Source organism: Neltuma alba, unplaced genomic scaffold, assembly GCF_004799145.2.
Source record: "Neltuma alba isolate B1F8T4 unplaced genomic scaffold, ASM479914v2 tig00000298_pilon, whole genome shotgun sequence".
NCBI lineage: Eukaryota > Viridiplantae > Streptophyta > Magnoliopsida > Fabales > Fabaceae > Neltuma > Neltuma alba.
The window spans coordinates 144,911-165,654 of record NW_021631995.1 but is presented as its reverse complement, the minus strand read 5'-3'; the positions used below and the strand labels follow the sequence as shown (position 1 = coordinate 165,654).

General features: G+C 34.9%; 1 protein-coding gene across 1 annotated transcript; it reads left to right on the top strand.

Annotated features, from left to right (window-relative positions):
• The first annotated feature begins 456 nt into the window (after positions 1 to 456).
• LOC114716215 (amino acid transporter AVT1I-like) lies at positions 457 to 2,588 on the top strand. The gene is made up of 3 exons (XM_028901220.1): positions 457 to 595; positions 1,119 to 1,726; positions 1,906 to 2,588. Exons 1-3 carry the CDS (start codon positions 457 to 459, stop codon positions 2,428 to 2,430), a joined length of 1,272 nt encoding a protein of 423 aa, XP_028757053.1. The 3' UTR covers positions 2,431 to 2,588.
• Positions 2,589 to 20,744: the final 18,156 nt, after the last annotated feature.

The window sequence follows — 20,744 nt, the reverse complement described above, 5'->3', positions numbered from 1 at the left end:
AAAAATTGCATCCACTTAATGCATTCTTTAATGTGTGAGAATGAGTTACAAGTAACACATAATAGGAATAGAAGTTGTACCATATTTAATAATTTGCATTGGAAGTCATCCATTAATGTAAAGCCATATAAGAACCAAAAAAACAAAATTAATGTAAAGCCATTTAATTTTCCTTTTTTTCTTTTTGGCCAACGATGTAAAGCCATTTACTATATGCAATTGATAGGAATAATTTAGAAAAATTATAAATTTATAAGACAAAATAAATTAAAGTCTTATATTTATCCTATATTTATGACTAAAGAGAGTAGTAGTTTGATCATAAATTCGTTTGTAGGCCAAGTCAAAATGTAAAAGTTACAAGACTGGTATATGTCCGTGAGAATCTTTAGTGAGGATAACTTTTCTCTTAGCCAATAAAACTGTATGAATTATTAGCATACCAAGCTCTATATAATGGGAGCAGAAGGGAAATTACTTACCGAAAAACACAACATGGAGATAGAAAACCGACTTGAAGATCAACATTCGGAGCTCCCTAGAAGAGGAACATCCGTTTTCAAGACTTGTTCCAACGGACTCAATGCCTTGTCAGGTCTCTCTCTCTCCCCCCATCTCTCTGTGCTGATGTTTGTCCCTCGTCTTTCTTAGAACAAAATAATCCTTTCAGCAAATCCTTTCACCTTACCAAAGTTCTCATTCAAATCCGGTCACCTTTTAGCCCACAAAATCATCTACTATTCTTTCTTTCTCTCTCTTTCCGCCATTGCTCGTTTTTCAATTAGCATGCATGTTTTTATGCATTTTAAAAGTTCTATTCTTCTTTAATGAGGAAATACTGCAGGCATCAAAGTTCAGAGCTGCCAAAAACAATATAGTTACTTTGTAAAATTTGGATTACTAGATATTCCAAGACACAAAACACACACACACACAGAGTCACACAGAATAATTGATCACTAAGCATACTGAGTGGACACCAATGAAGAGGTCAAAAATTTAGAACTGCCTCTGTTGATCTGATCCATTTATTAACCTGTACAGTTTAGATGTTTAATTATAAGATGTTCAAAAACTGCATTTCTTGAGATCCTAACAATGGTGAATTGAAATTTTAGGTATTGGGATACTTTCAATGCCTTATGCAGTATCTCAAGGAGGGTGGTTAAGTTTAATTCTGCTACTTCTCGTTGCAATCCTCTGTTGGTACACAGGGATGCTTCTGCACAGGTGTATGGATGGACGTCCTCTCATCAAATCCTACCCTGACATAGGAGAGGAGGCTTTTGGGTACAAAGGCAGAGCCATAATATCAATTTTCATGTACCTAGAGCTTTATCTAGTGGCCACAGGGTTTCTTATATTGGAAGGTGATAACTTGGAGAAGTTATTCCCAACCATGAGCTTTAGAGTTTGTGGCCTAAGAATTGTAGGGAAACAAGGCTTTGTTCTTCTCACAGCCCTAGTGATACTACCAACCACATGGTTCAAAAGCTTAGGAGTTTTGGCGTACGTTTCTGCTGGTGGTGTTCTGGCTTCAATTATTCTCGTTGGTTGTGTAATGTGGATTGGAGCTTTTGATGGCATAGGATTTCATGAAAGAGGAAAAAAGGTCAATTGGGGAGGATTGACTACTTCAATTAGCCTCTTTACGTTTTGCTATTGTGGCCATGCTGTATTTCCAACCATACGCAGTTCCATGAAAGAGACAAGGCAGTTTCCCAAGGTAACAAACATGTACAAAATTTATAAGATTAGAAAACAGAAAATTTTTAATCACAAAAAAAAAAAAGGAAAACAGAAAATTTTAACTAGATTCCCTTATCATCTTTAATAATTATACACTCTCATTTTTGTTTTTACATTTGTAGATAGAATTGAATCACTTATTTTGTTCAATTGCAGGTTCTGCTTGTTTGCTTCATCTTAAGCACCATAACCTATGGACTAATGGCCATCACAGGATACATGATATTTGGAGAATATTCGAAGTCTCAAGTGACCTTAAATCTTCCAACAAGAGAAATAAGCACCAAAATAGCAATATATACTACATTAATTAATCCCATCACTAAATATGCAATTATAATAACTCCAATTGCCAATGCTATTGAGAGCAAAATGCCATTTCATAAGAGGAGTAGGCCTATTTGCATAATCATTAGAACAAGCATTTTGATAAGCACAGTACTTGTTGCTTTATTCATTCCTTTTTTTGGATACCTCATGGCTTTTACTGGTGCTTTCTTGGGTGTCACTGGCTCACTATTGCTACCTTCCTTGTGTTACCTAAAAATCAATAAGGCAGCTCAAAGATTTGGTTTTGAGTTGATTATCATTATAGGGATTCTGCTGATCGGACCATTCATTGCTGTGATGGGCACCTATAACTCTATGAGGCAAATAGTGAATCATCTTCAGAAGCCCTGAACTGAAGGCCTCTAAAAATATATTTTAGTAACTAATGTAATGTGTGCTACCCTAACTAATGATGTAAATATAAATGCAAGATTGTTGTGTTCTATGCAATATAAATTTTACAAAGATCAAGAAATACGTGTAACAACTATTGCAACTTGTTTCAATAACTAGGTATAAGAAATTATGCAAGTACTTGCTGAAACTAATGCTAGCTTCCCTCCATAATGCCTTTTGACACGCCTCTTTGAAATAGTTTTTGGGCATGATATATATCTAATATAACTAGAACTAGAACATCCTAAGGCATCAAATTAATGAATATGAAGTCTGAGTGTGTTCCCATTTAATATAAGAATCTAGAATATATGGTGGAGGTTTAATTGAAAAGCAAAAGAACCCCACTTTTTTGGGAGATGACATGGAAACAACATATAATTAATGTAACAGGGCCCCACTAATATATATTGTCGCCCTTAATGACTTCACTTTGGAATGTCCACTTAGCTTTATGTAATTTTATATTATACCAATAGTTTTTTTAGATCAAATGATGTCATCCTCTCTGACATTCTAAGTGGCACCCAAGTCAGTATCCAAGTTAGTGACGAAGGTGGCATTCTACTTGACAACTAAGTCATATGTGGCAATTTTAATCATCAAGATAATTACTCTATCATTCAAGTGGAGGAAAGCCAAAGATAGAAGAGGCATATTCAGGAGATTACAACATGTATGTGCACCTCAAATCAACAAATTGAGGGCATATAACACTAAGATACACTTGGAGGAGGTATTTGGACCATTATGTTTCATATTTAGGTCAAACGCAGGTTTTAATATACTAGAATGCATAAGGATGAATAATAGTTAAAAGATTCTTCATTGGCTTAAAAATTTGCATGAAGTTAAAAGAAGAAATACTTGAAGATCCAATTGCTTGAGGTTATTTTGTGTCTCAGTCATTTTATTTTTTTTCTCTGTAATTTTAATACTTAAAAGAGTTGTTTAAAATTTTTAGTTTTGTCCATTTGATTAGGCGTTTGTTAAATTATTTCTATTTTTGTACATTTGATTAGACGTTAGTTGAATTATCTTAGTTATAGCTGTTTTTGTCATATCTTATTGTAGATTTACTTATGAGAGTTGTTTAGCCATTTACAAACTGCTAGTGACCTAAAGGTACCCTATAGAAGGTGAAACATTCAAAACCTTTGCTTAAAACTTTGAATATTATTTGATTTATTTCTTTTATTAGAATGGAATTTTGTGAAGAACTTTAAAAATTAATAACTAATTCAATTTTGCTTCAAAATTAGTGGTTTGAAGCTCTAAATTAAGGTCTTAAAAGCTCTTTAACGGAAAAATAAGACCAAAATTTGCGATTTGAAGCTCTAAATTAAGGTCTCGCAAAGCTCTTTCAAGAAAAAATAAGACCTAGGTTAAGCTTTGTCTCATTTCATTCAGCAATTTCCCAGTTTTCTGATTCATGTTAGGAAAATTATATATTTTAATTTACACATCCAAAAATTTTGAAGTAGGACTCACTTTAAAGCTCTATATGTGTGCTATGGTAAAATTTCAGGGTTTAACTTGCTCATTTTCTCTATTAAATGGCGTTTCCATAATCATAGCGCAAACTAAAATCGCATCTACCAACCGCCCATTCTATGCATTTTAGCTATGCTTCTCACATAGCACTTACCTAAATTTCTGCTTGATTCTTGTTTCTGCTTATGGAGGTTAATTACATGCCATCACATAAATCTAACTTAAACAAACACACACACGCACACATGTGAATATATATATATATATAAACAGCCACGAATCAGTAAATGGTAATTAAAATAACAACAACCAGGTGGTTTCCTTGAAGTTTCCATCATCTTGAAATTTCCTCCACAAACTTTTTCTTTCCTTTCGAGATATTGACTCCTACTGTTGGTACACCGAAGAAAGGGGGTCATATCCAGGGAAATTTCAGCAGTAAAACATCTACCCAATATAATATATAGATATATATATATTGTAAGAACAACTTATAAGCAGATACCCTTGGCCACAACAAAAAAACTCAAGTGAGGATATTACATGTTCAAAGGCCTAGTTACGGCATGCATAGCATATAAACATGTAAGCAACTAAGCGCAAACTAAATAAGTTTCACTACATCTTCAGCTTCCTCCTCTTCGGTTGCACCTCTTTCTAGACCCCTTTCTTTGTGTTTCCTCAATAGGCTTGGGCACAAATCAAAACCTATGAATTATATATGTATAGGGCAAATTAATTTACATATGTAATATACCTCAATAGCATGTTCAATCTCCCTCTTATTTCCATGCCCTAACCCCTTAGTTTAACTCTTCAACTTTGTCCTTGTTACTTCAATATTTAACTTGACTTTTCTCTTAGCTAAGCTCCTTCTTGCCCAATCAGCTGCTGCACAAAAACAGGGAAAATACAAATTCATATATTCCAATCCCGTTGTTACTAAATAACATGTAGAAACCTATAGGCCTGAATTATACATGATTCCATGATTCAAGAAATTCATTCCACATTATAATACTTTAAGCAGGTGCTACTTTTTTCCATTTCTAATTTCCCCAAGAATTCAATTTCAATAGGATTTGTGTCTATTAACTTGCAAGCACTATTATCCTCTAATAATTTGATTAGCATCACATGTGTTTTTCGACAAATTCTCAGCTTTCAAATTAGCTTGTAACCCATCATTTTATATCTCCACATATGCTTTGAGCACTTAGGACCATTATTTAACTTAGGAGGGCATCAAATACTAGACTGAGACATAGAGGGTTTAATTCACAAAAATTCCAATTGAGGTATATCACATTCCAACTTGAATTATTTTATTTCTTTTTATTATTTTTTTTTTAACATGATCTCAAACAATTTCCCCATATAAGTTCATTAAAGTCATCAAACAGAGTCAAATTCAACTTCCTCTAGCTAAAACAATGCTGTCCGAAACAGGGGAGAAGGAGAGAATTTATAAATTCAAGCTCCATTTCTACACACTATTCTCTTTTAAGTTCATTGAGGCATTTGTATTCACCAAACTTTAACTCCCTCTAATTAAAACTATGCTGTCCAAAACAGGGGAGAAAAAGAAATTCATAAACTCAGAGTCTAACATTCCAAAATGCCTCTTTAATAGGTTATATGTTGATATTCTTCATGCCAATACTATTTAGTACATAATAATTTCTAAGGACTATCTTAGCCCTTAAGGATCTCGGCCAGCACTCAATGTTCACTTCCAAAATTTTCCAGCTTCGACATGATTAACACCATCCTCTTGGAATTTCTAGGCATAATCTTGACCATCGTCAATATATATTTGATACCCAATGGCGTTAGTAGCAAACTGGTACGCATTTTTTTTCGCGGCTTCAACAATTAAATTCCATCATGCCATAGCGTTTGACGCACACAGTTATATTCTTATTCATGTTTATGGACACTTGAGCATCTCCCATCTCTGAGCTTTTGACGGCCAATCTATAGAGTGTGTGTGGATTAGCAGCAGCAAAAGTGTTTTTCATTCCATTTGACATTTGCAAACTTAAATTAGAGTAGAAGCCAGTTAATATAATGTAATTTATGGTTGAATTGCTTTTTGCAAAAAAGTCAATTTGACAAAATAAAATTGTTTAGAAATGCATTTTAAAAGAAGATTTAGATGTAAAATGATGGAAAAAACATAGGTTTTATAATAATATACTACCTTTGGTACTTAATATAAGAGTTGGTTGATTAATTTGAATAGATTAAAAAAAACTAGTTAAGTTAGTTAATTGTAATAAATAGGTGTTTTTCTTTTTAAAATATTCTTGCTAATCAAGTGTATTGGCTAGAACTATCATTATTTTAAGAACTATTTTGAAAAAATAGATAAATATGAGAGACAAAGTGGATTGAGATCTTAAAATTAGAACTAAAATAAAAGTCAAATGAGCTCTTATACTAAAGATCGAAGGTAGTATATAGCATATATAATTTGATAATTTTAAGAAAATATTCAAATTAAAATTAAAAATTGCAAAAAAAAAAAAAGGAATTAATGTATTATTAGAAAAAATTATAAATACAAAAAAAACAATTAATTAGATGTAGTTAATAGATAAAAATTAAATATAAATTTTGAAAATTTACATTTAAAATTAAAAATATTATTAAAAAGTATGCTGAAAGGTTAACAGCAATTGACAAGCCCAAAATTAAAAGCCTAATATTAAATTAGAGAACATAAAAAAAAGTAGTTATAAAAGAAATAAATAAAAATAAAAATATTAAAAAGGAGAAGCAGCGTGCGGTGAGGACAAGCCAGAAAATCTGTCAAGATGTGAGAAAAGACTAGAGAGGACAAAAATCTAAGGGCAGAAATTGAAGGACATGGAAAAGCAAGCTGGAGGAGAAGCACGGGACATTAAAAGCATGAAAAATTAGCTTCAACAATACCATGCTTTTTTCTCAAAAATTAAATGGAGAAAAGATGACCAAACAACCCTTCATTATCAAACACACCATCAACTGATGTTGAGTGATCCGGACGCACCTTCTCTTATCCGATATATATAATTATGCTAATGCCGATTAATCCACATTTTCTAAACACCCCCCCGCCCAAAAAAAAAAAATCATTTTTATTCCTGAGCCAAACTTCACAAGCAGCGGCGTTAATCCACACGCAACCTCATTACCTCTCGCATAAAACTCCTAATCCAAGCTTAGGTTATGATTTTCCATTAATCCTAAGTTCTCTCCCTCTAGGGCCACTTCTCTCTTTCCTGAAACCAGCAGAAACTTCAGTAATAGAGGAAGCAAAAGGTAGAATAGCACTTAGGGGGATTACCTTAGCTATCAGTTGGTACGAAACATTAAAAATGAGAGATCTGGATTAAGATTGAAATTGAGAAAATAGTGTTTAGCATGAGAGATTGCTTATTATAGAAGATTAGACAAACCTATGTATTTGGGGTTGAGGAATATCATGGGGAAAGTGGTACTCCCCAATCCTACTTCCATGGGTTTGTCTAATCCCATGTAACAAGCAATTATTCATGTTAAAGATTTTTTAATGATTTTCTTTAATTGCAATCATAGTCCGTTACCAGAAAAAAAGCTTTTCACGGCGGTTAAAAGTGGCTTTTCACGACGGTTTTGAAGGAGACGTTGAAAGGTAAAGAAAACACGGCGGTTTCGAACCGCCGTGAAAGTTTATTTTCCACGGCGGTTTTTTATTTAACCGCCGTGGAAACTCCATTTTCCACGGCGGTTTTACATTTGAATTTCAACGACGGATTTTTTATAAACCGACGTGGGATATACTTTTAACGGCGGTTATATATATAACCGCCGTTAAAAATACATATTTTTTTTTTAAAATTCTGCTTGATTTTCATTTTTACCACCCTGCAGTTTACAGTTCCAAATAAATGTAGGCAGTGCAAATCACGCAGAACAAGATCAATTAGCTAGTTAATATATATACAGCATTGAAATTTCTTTTACACAATTTGAAAATAGGGAAACCGACCAATATAATAGAACTAAGTGGTTAATTAAGACCAAGGAACACGTATTGGCTAGGTCCAACAATTCTGAAATAGAAGTAACTACTTCTCTGTACAATGGAAATCATGAACATGTACATATAAGAGGGAACCGAGAGAAAACATCTAACAATGAATTTTTTGAGAAATAACCTATCTATTTGAAAGCTAAATTTCAATTTTTTCTACCAATGTTGTTGACAAAATGTCTCTCATCAAGTTGATGTCATCCATGAGATATGGCGCAGTATTTTGAAATATCTGTTAATAAAAAATAACATAGTAAACTTAGTCAAAAATGTGAAATAAATTGAAGAACGTCATGCAACGTAACTCATCTTTACCTCGTCTAATTTCTCAGTCGTTCCTATCTCAATTATGTCATTCATGTAGCGGATGACATAATATCCACACTCAACATGTCCTTGTTGACAACGGTACTAAAAGAATAAGATATAAAATTGAATATTAGACATTATTGATTATAAACATTAACTTTAATTCATCCAAAAATTTTAAAAGTTAGTTCAAAACAACATATACCTTTGGAAGAATCCATATTGGTGTTTGTCTATTTTGTTTAATCGCCACAACATTAAAAGTATGAAAAGCCCTATCAACATTATAAGAGAAAATGATATTAGGGCATGCTTGTATAAACTTCACAAGTAATAAATATATAAATAAAAACTAACGTGTCGATGACATCTTTGGTTTCTTCGGATGGACTTCCACAGAGTGAATCGAACCAGTAAACTTTGTTGTCAAAAGGGGCACAAGCAATTAGAGTCTAATGATAACTGCAAAAGGCAAACCATGTTAATTATAACCCGACACATACAACTTGTATATCTCAAATACAATAATACACTTACCCTTCCACGTAAGGTGCAAAATATATTAGCTTTCTGGTCTGAGTCATTGTGGTCATAATGTAGATTGACCTTGCTTCCACAGTATTAAATTCTTTCTGCACCCTTTGAGGACACATAAAGCCATATGTTCCTTCAAGTCCTTCGTTTCGACAGATTTGATTAAAGTGCCTGTTGTTCAAGTAAAAAATATTAGGACATGCATGAAGTATAATATGTAATAAGAAAATGATATTATAACTTACAAAATAGCGAGCTGCATGAAGGCTATATCAAGCTCCTCAAAGTTGAGCAACTGAACGAGGTCCCTCTTGTCAATGGTGAAGTCGTATGTTATATCTGAACCCACAACCCCCAACGGCATCTTGAAAGTCACAGGCTTATCCATGTTTGGCACCATGGAATAAAGAACCTCCAAACTGGAATACGTAAGCGCAACATCACCAGGAAGAGGCCAGAGTACAGGATCAGATGATGCGCTCGTTATGGCCTTCTTTGCTGCCACCTTCTTCACCATTGGCTTTGCAATAAGTCTCTTTGGCCACAAAATGAAATGTCTTTTAGCTTGGGCCAAGAGTCGAACCTCATCAGTAGGATTGGGCACTGGTATACCCCCTTGACCACGAACAATCCTCTCCACTGTCACCCTTGCTTGATTGCTCGGAATTTTGTTGCCGTGAATCGTTGTGCCCATGAATGCTCGACCACTAGCAACATGAACAGGTGAATTTTCATAATCCACATAGAGAGAACACGACATCCCATTGTCTTCGACAGGGTCAGGGCTAGGGTCAGGGTCAGACACTGTCAGTGGCTGTGTCTGATTATTACTGCCCTTTCCGCTTTTTATCACAGGTGAACCCTGAAACATAATATGAAATTAGTTAAGAAACATTAAATAAGTTTAAATGGATCAAATGAATCTTTAGAAGATTTAAAAAGATGTGTAATTATTACCTGGGAAGGTTCAGATACTCGGGACATCTGGAATCCACTCGTACCCATCATCATCAAAGTCTGTTGAAACTTGGCATCGAATTCGTCACGTATCTTTTGCATCTCTGCCATGTGTTGTTGACTTAGTTCAGCTCGAACTCTCTGTGTTTCTTCTTGTAGTCATTGGTCAAGCTCCTCTTTAGATACCATGTTAGCGGAGGATGATCTAGTGCTTCTTCGTGATGCAGAGCCAAAAAATTCTTTAATACCAATCCCTTTAGAGGTCTCTCGGACTCTTCCGGGATGGTCATCCTTTTCAATAGCAGTGGCCAAGATATCCATCCGTCCTTGAGGGATGAATGTACCTTGAGATAATTGCTCCTCAAGTGTATCCTATATCATTAAAGCAACAAATTCAATTTAAGATAATTGAAAAAAGCAATTAATGAAGCATAATTCTTAAATATTACTTACAATCCTCCCAGCAACAGCAGCAAACTGTGGAGTAATGTATTGACCCTTTTTAATCCTCGCCGCCTTCCATTTTTCTTGGCGAGAAGGACGCTCAATAGGTGGCATGTAGCCAGTAGGATCTGAAGCAGCAGCCATCTGTGCATTCTTCAGCCGTTCCTCCATCATACTTCTTTCTAACCCACCATACCCTGCACAAGACATGGTATGTGGGTATACATTCTGCTCAGATATTTGTTTGTTCTTCTGACTCAATACCTATGACAATGAAACCAAATTGACAAAATTAGTTTAGTTAAATAAAATATGTCCTGATTAAAAATTAAGTTTGAAGAAACTAAACCTGAAATGCAGGGTCTTCACGTTGCTTCACAAAACTCTCCCATGCCTCTTCACTAATAAATGAATATCGTTCCTTAGGATGCTCACCCTTTCTTTTTCCACGAATATAATGTTTTGTAAGTGTGGCCTTAAAATCCCTCCACCGTTCATCAATTTGCTTCAACAGACGGTCTCTCGTTTGCTTAGTGGCAGGAATATCAAATGTCAGTTGCAATACAACAATAGCATAGAGTTATAAAGTAAATAAGCAACTATAATTGAAACAAATAGAGAAAACAATGCACAATATACCAATATATCCTCCCAAAGGTTTTTCTTCAAATCTTTGTCCACCTTCTTCCAGCTAGGAATGTCAATGCTAATCTTACTGCGTGCGAGATAACCCACATAACTAGTAAATTGAGCCCCAGCCTCTCCTATAGGCTTTAGATCATCATCAAACTCCACTGTAATCCTCATAGGCTGTGTGCTCTCATCACGTAAAGCTAAATGCCTCATATGGGTTGGCCCTCTACCCTTTCTCCGGCTAATAAAAGAGCTGTCGTCACCAAAACCCTATTGATCGGATCCGTCCATTTCCTGTTTAAAGAACAATGAATTAATAAATGTAAGAATAAGAAATATCAAGTTAATATAAAACATTATATTATTAAGTATATTTAGCAAAAAAAAATATCAAATAATTCATTTGAGGCTTACAACGATTATCCTCCCAAATTCCTTCACAATGATCATCTCTAACAGCATAGTCATCATCTACCAAATCTAATTCAACTGCTTTAGGTCGAGTAGCTGTGAAAGGCGGGGTTTCATCAAGATTAAGCTCTAAGTCACCATCATCTCCACCAACTCCTTGCTTTTACCTTGAAGCACGATAGACAATTTCTTTTTTTCTAGATCGCGAACGAAGAACACTTGTTTTGCTTGACTTGCCAAAATAAATGGCTCGTCTCCATATCCAAACCTCTCAAGATCGACCGAAACAAATCCAAATTCTTCATCCACTTGCACAGCATTACTATTAACCCACTTACATTTGAAGACGGGAACTTTAAACTTGGTATAACTAACCTCCCATATCTCTTCTATTATTCCATAATAGGACATTGCCGCCAACATTGGGTTTCTGTCTTTAGAACTAGCAAAATGCATGGCTTCCGCTACTACCATCACCCCACTATTCTACATAGTACTCTTATCGTCTTGGGTTTTTGTGTAAAAAGAATAACCATTTATATCATATCCACCCTAACACAAAACCTCAAAAGAAGGCCCTGCAGCTAGCCTCTATATTGTCTCAGAAGGATTGCCATCTTTTAACACTTCTCGCTTGAATCACTCTGCAAATGACTTATTATGTTCATTAGCTAGTTGCATATCACTCTTTCTTGGATTCAAGTTCCTCAGCATATTCTTGTGAGCATTTAAGTAAGGTAAAATTTCATCCGTGTTGTTTAAAATGTATAGATGTGCCTGCATTACAACTTCTCTTGACATAGACCTCACTATGACACCCCGTGTTCCCTTGCTTCTTCTCCCCTGATCATGTCAAGATTGAGGAAGACCAACTGCCTTTACCCTATCAAGATATGCGTTACAAAACTCAACTGCTCCTCAGCTACATATCTCTCAACAATTGATGCCTCAGGCCGATAAGGATTCTTAGAGTACCCTTTTAGGATTTTCATGTATCTCTCAAAAGGGTACATCCATCTTAAACACACAGGGCCACAAAGTCTTATCTCTCGCACAAGATGAGCTATCAAGTGGACCATAATATCAAAAAATGATGGACGAAAATGCATTTCCAATTAAGAGAGGATCACATAACCTTCATTTTCTAATTCATCCAACTCAGCAGGATCAATGACTTTGCGGCAAATGGCACTAAAAAACATACAAAGTCTTGTAATAGTATTTCTCACATCAATTTTCATAATGCCTCAAATAGCAAGTGGAAGTAATTGTTGCATCAACACATGACAATCATGAGACTTCATTCCCGTTATCTTCAAATTTTGCATTGAAACAAGTTTGCTTAAATTAGAAGAATAACCTTGTGGCACCTTAATACTATTGACAAAACCACAGAAACTTCTTTTCTCTTCTTTTGATAATGTGTGCGCAGCTGGATGTAAATAAGCCTTCTTACCATCTCTTTCTTGTGGGTGAAGGACATTTCTTATTCCAATTTCGACTAAGTCTCATCTTGTATTGATTCCATCTTTAGTCTTTCCACTTATATGCAAAAGTGTACCAACAAGGCTCTCACATACATTCTTCTCCACATGCATCACATCTAGACTATGCCTCACATCAAGACTTTGTCAATATGGAAGATCAAAAAAGACAGATCTTTTTTTCCATATATTTCTCTCACTGGCAGCCTTCTTCTTCTTCTTCTTACCGAAGACCACATTAATTCCCGCCACCCACTGATAAACTTCTTCTCCAGTTAATGGTCTTGGAGCCATTTCATATTCTTGTGAGCCATTAAATGCCTTTTTCAATCTACGGTAAGGGTGATACCGACTAAGAAACCTTCTGTGACCAAGGTATACTGTCTTCCTGCCATGTTTAAGTTGCATATAGTGGGTGCCTTCTTCGCATATCGGGCATGCTTTATGCCCCTTAACACTGTATCCTGACAAATTTCCATATGCTGGAAAGTCATTTATCATGGTGAAGATCATGGCACGTAAATTGAAGGTCTTTTGTTTATATGCATCAAACACATCAACACCTTCCTCCTATAATTTCTTCAGATCCTCAATCAAAGGTGCCAAATACACATCGATATCGTTTCCCGGTTGTTTTGGCCCTGAGATCATCAAAGATAGCATGATATACTTTCTTTTCATACATAACCAAGGAGGCAAGTTGTAAATTACGAGGAGCACTGGCCAAGCACTGTGTGTGCTACTAAGATTACCATATGGGTTAATTCCATCCGTACAAAGCCCTAGCCGAAGGTTTCTTGGCTCGCCACCAAATTGAGGAAATTTTTGATCTATTGTTTTCTATTGAGGAGAATCTGCTGGGTGACGAAGCTTTCCATCACATATTTTCTCATCGAAATGCCATCTCAAGTTCTTTGCATCTGTGGCATTAGCAAATAGACGCTTAAATCGTGGTATTATTGGAAGATACCACAGAACCTTTAAAGGAAAACCTTTGGTTATCTCATTATAATCACCATCATCTTTCTTCATTTTGTATCTTGAAGTCCCACATTTAGGGCACTTATTCAACCCTTCATAATCATTTCTGAATAATATGCAGTCATTAGGACACGCATGTATCTTCTCATATTCCAAACCCATCGGACACAAAATCTTTTTTGCCTCATACATTCGTTTCGGAAGTGAATTCCCTTTGGGAAGAATATCACTCAGCAATTCAAGCAATTCCGTAAAACTAGCATCGGTCCAACCATTTCTTGCCTTCAAATTCATCAGTTTCAATACGATTGTCAATCTTGTGTAATCATCTTTGCACCCCGGGTATAAAGGTGTCTCTGCATCACTACACAAAGTTTCAAAGGTGGAAGAAAATTGTGTAGAGGATTCAGACCTTATATCATGAAACATATCCGAAATTCTATCACCAAAGTCTTCATTCACAACCTTCTCATTTGCAGACAATGTAGTCTTTCTAATTTCTCCATGCCATATCCAATTTGTATACCTCAAATTTATCCCATCACAGATAAGATGCTCTTTTATGTCAAAAATACTCTGTCGACTATTATTTAAACATTTGACACAAGGACAATAGTACAACCCATCTCTTTTACTGGGGGCATTTCTCAGAGCAAACTCAAGAAACTTTTCAACCCCATCCTCATATTCCTTACTAATTCTCTTAGCTTTCATCCAACTACGATCCATTATTCTACAAATTATTTAAACAACACTTTACTATCAATCAAAATTCATAACGAAGAAAAAAAAACACAAAATAACAAACAGATTATTTATTACTAAATTCTTATATTTATTACAAAAAAATTACCAAAAATTCGAAATAAATATCAAAAAAGTATAAAAAAAATTTAAAAACTTCACAACTAATCAACTACAAACATTTAAACATGTTTCTAATACAGTATATAAAAAAGAATTAAGGTTTTCTCACATCCAATGCCCACCAATCAACACCAATCCACGGTTCAACCACATAAAAAATGCAAAATGAACAATACAAGCCAACCACAATGTAAAACTAACAAACCCATTTCATATATAACAGATTTTCATGGCCAAAACATTCAATAAACCAAGAAAAATTGAAAAGAATGAAAGAAGAGGATACTCACAGAGCATAGAAGCTTCAAACGCGAAGTGAGGGCAGCGGCTGACGGCGACAGACATCGGCAAGGCACGGCAGACGGTGGCAGACAGTGGGATAGTGGGGGGTATGACCGGTTCTCGGTGGTGGGATAGAGGGGACCACGACTGAGCAAGAATGACGCGAAATGAGAGGCATTTGACCACGGCGGACTGTGGCAAGGCACCACAAGCTCAATGGAGGAGTTTAAACGGTGGGATAGTGGCGGGAATGGCCGGTAATGGCAGTTTTTCGGTGGTGGGGCAGAGGGGGACCACGACGCACTGAAGAAATGAGAAAGAAAGTGACCGAAGTTGAAGCAGAGAAAGTAAAGAGAACACACTTTCCACGGCGGTTTTTAAGAAAACCGCCGTGGAAAATGTAGGCCCTCTTCAACTTATTTACAAAAATGCCACCGCGTTTTTTTTCACGTCGTTTTTTTGCTTAACCGCCGTTATTTTACGACGTTAAAAGTCTTTTTTCTAGTATCCCTATCCCTTATTTTCAATGAAGGTTCCATTTGGTACGAAGCATTGAAAATGAGAGATAGGGATTGTGATTGCAATTAAAAAAAATCATTAAAATAGTATTTAGTGTAACATCCAAACTTTTAGGCCTAGAAGTACTAGAAATAGCCTGAATTGGATAGGCTACTAGACCCTTTTGAGCAGAAGTCTCAAAGATGAGAAAGGAAGGCAAAGCAGTTTCAGGGACTAAACTGCAAAGTAAAAGTTTTAAGGGACTAAAGTGTAATCAAAGTTAGAGGCTCCAGTAAAGTCTTGAAGGCCCAGAGAGAGAAAAGAGACTAGATACAGGCTAAAGGTTAAGCTAGAAGCCTCAAAGAGAGGATTATATGAAGCTAAGTCCAAGAAGGGACTAAACTGTAAATTCAGAAAGTTATAACCAACAGGGGTAAAAATGGAAGAGTATGCAGAGAATTCCAAGAAAATTCTAGAAAATGGGAAATAATATTCTAAGGCTCTTTTGTTAAGAGAAAAGATGAAAATACCCCTAAGGCAGCTTCAATGGAATTTATGAGGTTATTACTGGTAAAAAGTATACCATGTGAGGTAATTATTTAAAATAGCAAGAGACCTCAAAAATGTATACAAAAATGAGGTTAAAAGGTTGAAAGATTGTACTAATTTATAAAATTAGTCCCACAACTGAAAGGCCAGTGGAGTGGCTTTAATAAATTAAAGAGCCGGTTTTGCTGATAAAAGGGCATTTTGGTAAATGAATTTTTATGCAAGGTTTAAAGGAAGTGTTATGGCCTAAGATATTCTCTAGAATTAAAGGGAATTTATGAAATAGACAGAATAATTTTCTAAGCTCCGGAAGGCCATAAAGGAAGCCGGAGAAACGTGGGCCAAGTAAATTCGGAGGAATTAAGTTTGATCCAACGGCTAGGATCTAATCTTCCATCTCCTCCACCACTTTTATGACACTTGGCATCTTCTAGAAGGTTAAGGTAAGCATGATGCAAGAAGATGATGCAAGGATGATGTAAAAGTCAACTTGAAGTTCTAAAATTGCCCTTACCCTTTCTATTAGCCACCAAGGGTATTTTGGTCCATTCAAGCTAAATTTTTGGCTATAAATAGGCATTCCCTCCCCTTCATTTTCAGCCAAGCAAAGATCTATAGGGAAACTCTGCCACTCTTGCATCTAGAGAGAGAAAGAGCTATTTCTAGTGAGAGAAAGTCCACCTAAGTTCAAGCTTCAAGATCAAGGTATGTAGTGGCTGTAGCATCTGATTTGATGCCTATTTCGAATTAGTTACTGTTCATATCTGATTCTGAAATTTTTCATACTTAAAGTACATTCTGCAAGCTTTAAATCCATGGGTAGAACACTCCATTTGGATATGTGTACGATTTATGGTGATTTTTCAAAGTTAGAGATTGAAATCTGGAAACAGTGTTGAACTTTTAGAAGAGTGTCAAATTCCGTACAATTCCGGAGCTGTTCAACGTAGAATTGATTCTTGAAACTATTTTTCCTTCAAATTTAACTTAAGAAACTTTCAGTGAGACTTGGAATCACTCAATTTTGATTTTTCTAGAATTAATTATGAATTTTCAAAGTTGAGCAAAAATTCTGGAGATTCTGCGTGAACAGTACCTGCGAACCAAAATTTTCAGATTTGATCTTCTTCAATCTAAGGCCATTTAAAGTGGTCCTAATTGACAAGAAATGGATCATAAGGATGGGAAATGATGAGATTTATGTTAGAAAAGCTAGAAAGAAAACCCTAAGACTAAGAGAAAGGGTTGAGGTTCAAGAGAGCTAGCTTTGAACTTTATGTAATCTAGTGGTCCTAATAGATTGTATGATCATTATGACTATGTTTAGGACCTTTGAAACATCCAAGAGGATGTTTGATGATGTTGACCGAAAGCTAACATGATTGGAAAGTCAAGGGAGTCAGAGGAAAAGTAAGAGGAAGGCTTGAGGTGCAAGGTAGTGAACTTACCTATTGTCATTGCTTGATGTTGTATGCTTGTGTGTTGCTGTGTACATGTTATTGAATGTTATTGTGACATGTTTTAGTTGCTGTAATTGCTATTCATGATGAGTAGATTATATCTCCATGGCCATGCATCAAGAAGTTAGCTTTGAGCATGCTAGTATGTGACTAATTAACAAGAAAATAAACAAGTTGCGTGTAGTGCATTAGCATCCATCTAGCATGATTATGTGGTATTGTTTGCTATTGAGATTCTCCCGAATCTCACCCCTCCCTAACCAACCATTTAGGTCAATCAATGATGGACACTAACGGGTTGAGAAGCAAGGAGAAGAAAGTGGAGAATTATTAACGTTAATGATTGAGATTATGTTCAATGTATAATTCTCCTATGTTGTAAATTATGTTATGAGTGCCATCAATTCAATGTATGTGCTTAAGATATTTATGGCATGAATGAAGGTATATGAGTATGAATGAGAAAGATCAAGCCCATGCTATGTATGTCAAAGAAATAAAAAGAATTAAAGCAAGGAGATATTAAGGGATAAAACGTAGGTCCTGAAGCAGTTAGTTTTGAGCTTTAGTTTGACCTATCAAATGAATGAGTTAAGTCATGAGATTTGGCAGACTCATTGTACACATCCCAAGATTTAAAATGAGAGGTAAATCACCTCGTTTGGATGTGTATATTAAGTGATATGAATTTTCAAAGTTAAGGTGCAGAATCTGGAAAGTCCAGATTTTACCAAACGAATAGTAATCTTATTCCAATAAACTGTACGTTTTCAATGAGGATGAGTTTAGTTGAATATTTTTTCCCTTAAAGAGCATTGAAAGAGCTTTCTGTAGAATTTTGGAACACCTCTATACGATATTTCTAGAATTAGTTATGATTTTTCAAAGTTGGACCTGTAATCTAAAAACTGGACAGTGAACAGTAATTTTTCGAAAATTAACGTTCAAATTGAAATTTTTAAGTGTAAGACCATCCAACATGGTCTGTAATGGTTCTAAATGAATGCTAAGATACTATATAAGTAAGGTGTGACATTTAGCATGAGTAATTACTTGTTATATGGGATTAGGCAAACTCATAGAGATGGGATTGAGGAATATCACTTTCTCACATGGTATTTTCCAATCCCACATATACGGGTTTGACTAATTCCATATAACAAGTAATCTCTTATGCTAAATACTCTTTTAATAGATTTTCTCAATCCCAGTCCTAATCTTTATCCTTAATTTTCAATGCTTCTTACCAAACGAAACCTTAGTATCTTAATCGGTTTGTCTGTGGAGGTGAGGCCTTCAATCTCTTCTTCACCCAGGATTGCTACTTTTTTTTCACGGCTTCCTCTCTAGTGAAAAGTAAAATGAGGAAGGGCAACGAGTTGGAGTGTTATCAGTGGAAGAGAGTATTTTTCTTTTGGGTACAAAGTGGGAGCATTGTTTAATGCACATTGCTTCCACACCCAGTAGCTCGTAGGATACGCTTCTCTTTAAAGTTTCAACAACTTGTTGGGGCAAATTTATATAAAATCTTGAACTTATGATCCTAACCAGATGAGGCACGCCTTGGCACCACATGCTGGGCATAATTATGACCCAATTCCATTTTCAGGTTTTGGATAATAAAATATATCGGACATTTTACCCCTCTTTACACAAATATTATAATAATTTTCAGAAATTATTCCGGGACACTTTAAAAGTGTTTTAGCTCCCTTGGCTTTTTTAACTTATAAAATAATTTTTCTAAAATATTCAGGTTAAAAATCATCTTCAGGCTATTTTTTCTTAAAAGTTTTGGGGAAAAATGTGCTTTCTATTCTCATAAATTAGCTTCAAAATTATTTTAACCACTTTTGGATACTTAAATCTCCTCATAAACTTTCTAGATTCCCCAAACTAACACTTCATAATATTTCCACAATTCTTATGGGGCCTTAACTAATTTTAATGATTTTTTTCTTTTATTTCTTAAAAATTTTGCACGAAAATAGGCTTTTAGCCAAATAATTTATTTTTCAGGAATTTAATTAGAAATAATATTCATAGGTCTCAAGTATTCGTTAAAAATCTCTTTTCTACTTTCTGTGATTTCCTTGAGCTTCCTTGAATTTCCAAGAACTTGTCTATTATTATACTTTTACCCATTAATTACTCTTTTTTTTTTTAGCAAAAATTACTCTTATTTATTCTCTTTGGCCTTAACTTCTCGTATTTGCATCTTTTGATTTATCTTTTCCTCTTATTTTGCCTTACTTTGACTCTACACTTCTTATTTTATTCCTAATTTTGCCTATGCATGTTTTTCTTATTTAATCAGTATATAAAATGCCAAGTGTTACCGTTTTACTATTCATTGGCTAAAAATCCAGTTTTCTGGCTCAACTTCAAAAATTCATAACTTAATCTAGAAAAATTAAAATGGAGTGATTAAAAATTCTATAAAAAGCTATTTGAATTCTCTTTCAAGAAAAAATAATCTTATGAACTAATTTCATTTGAAAAAGTGTCAGGTTTTTGTGAAAGTTACCTCTGTCCATTAGGCAAAAATCTTTTTTCCTGATTTTGAATCTTAAATTTGAAAAATCATTAAAAATCGTGTAGTTGGCCATTTTTAATGTGCTACCTATTGATTTGAAGATCATGATGTCAGCTTTAAGCATATCAAATTTTGTGCAGAGATTCCTTTAGTAACTTAATAAAACGTGGCTCTAATTTGGTATCTTGCTTAGAGATTACAACTCCAACCATACATATTTATACACAACCAAATATAAATATTTCCTCATGGTTCATCACCATATTTATCCTCAGATTTGCAGCCTCCCTTTTGATGATTCAATTCCTAAAATATTAGGTTACATATAGGGGATGAGATTTCAATGAAATTCCAGTAGTAAGATCCATCAACCAAAAGATCAACATGCATCAATTACAAGCATTCTAACCTTTTGTTATTAATAGGGAACTACTTTACCTCATACATGTAGTACTCTAACATGCAATAGCCATGGCACATAAAGCAAGGAGTATAGCTACACAATCATCATCATCATCATCATCATTTAGTTTAACCACATAATAGCACATGAAATTGCATAGCAATCAATGCAACACTCAACATTAAGGTCAATTAAATCTTACTACCTTCATCCAATACTCTTGATTCTTTGACCTTCTTCCTCTTCTCCACAATTAACAAACCCTAATAATGATAAATCACAAAAAGGGCAGCAAGGTTACCAACCATTCCATATAAAATTAACAACATAATTCAAGTAACTTGATTGAACCCAATTGTTCTATGTT

Bases quoted from the DNA above. Each gene is read 5' to 3' on its own strand.
- LOC114716215 (XM_028901220.1), top strand. From the start codon at position 457: ATGGGAGCAGAAGGGAAATTACTTACCGAAAAACACAACATGGAGATA. The intron at 596-1,118 runs GTCTCTCTCTCT...TTGAAATTTTAG, and splicing joins CGGACTCAATGCCTTGTCAG to GTATTGGGATACTTTCAATG. The intron at 1,727-1,905 runs GTAACAAACATG...GTTCAATTGCAG, and splicing joins AGACAAGGCAGTTTCCCAAG to GTTCTGCTTGTTTGCTTCAT.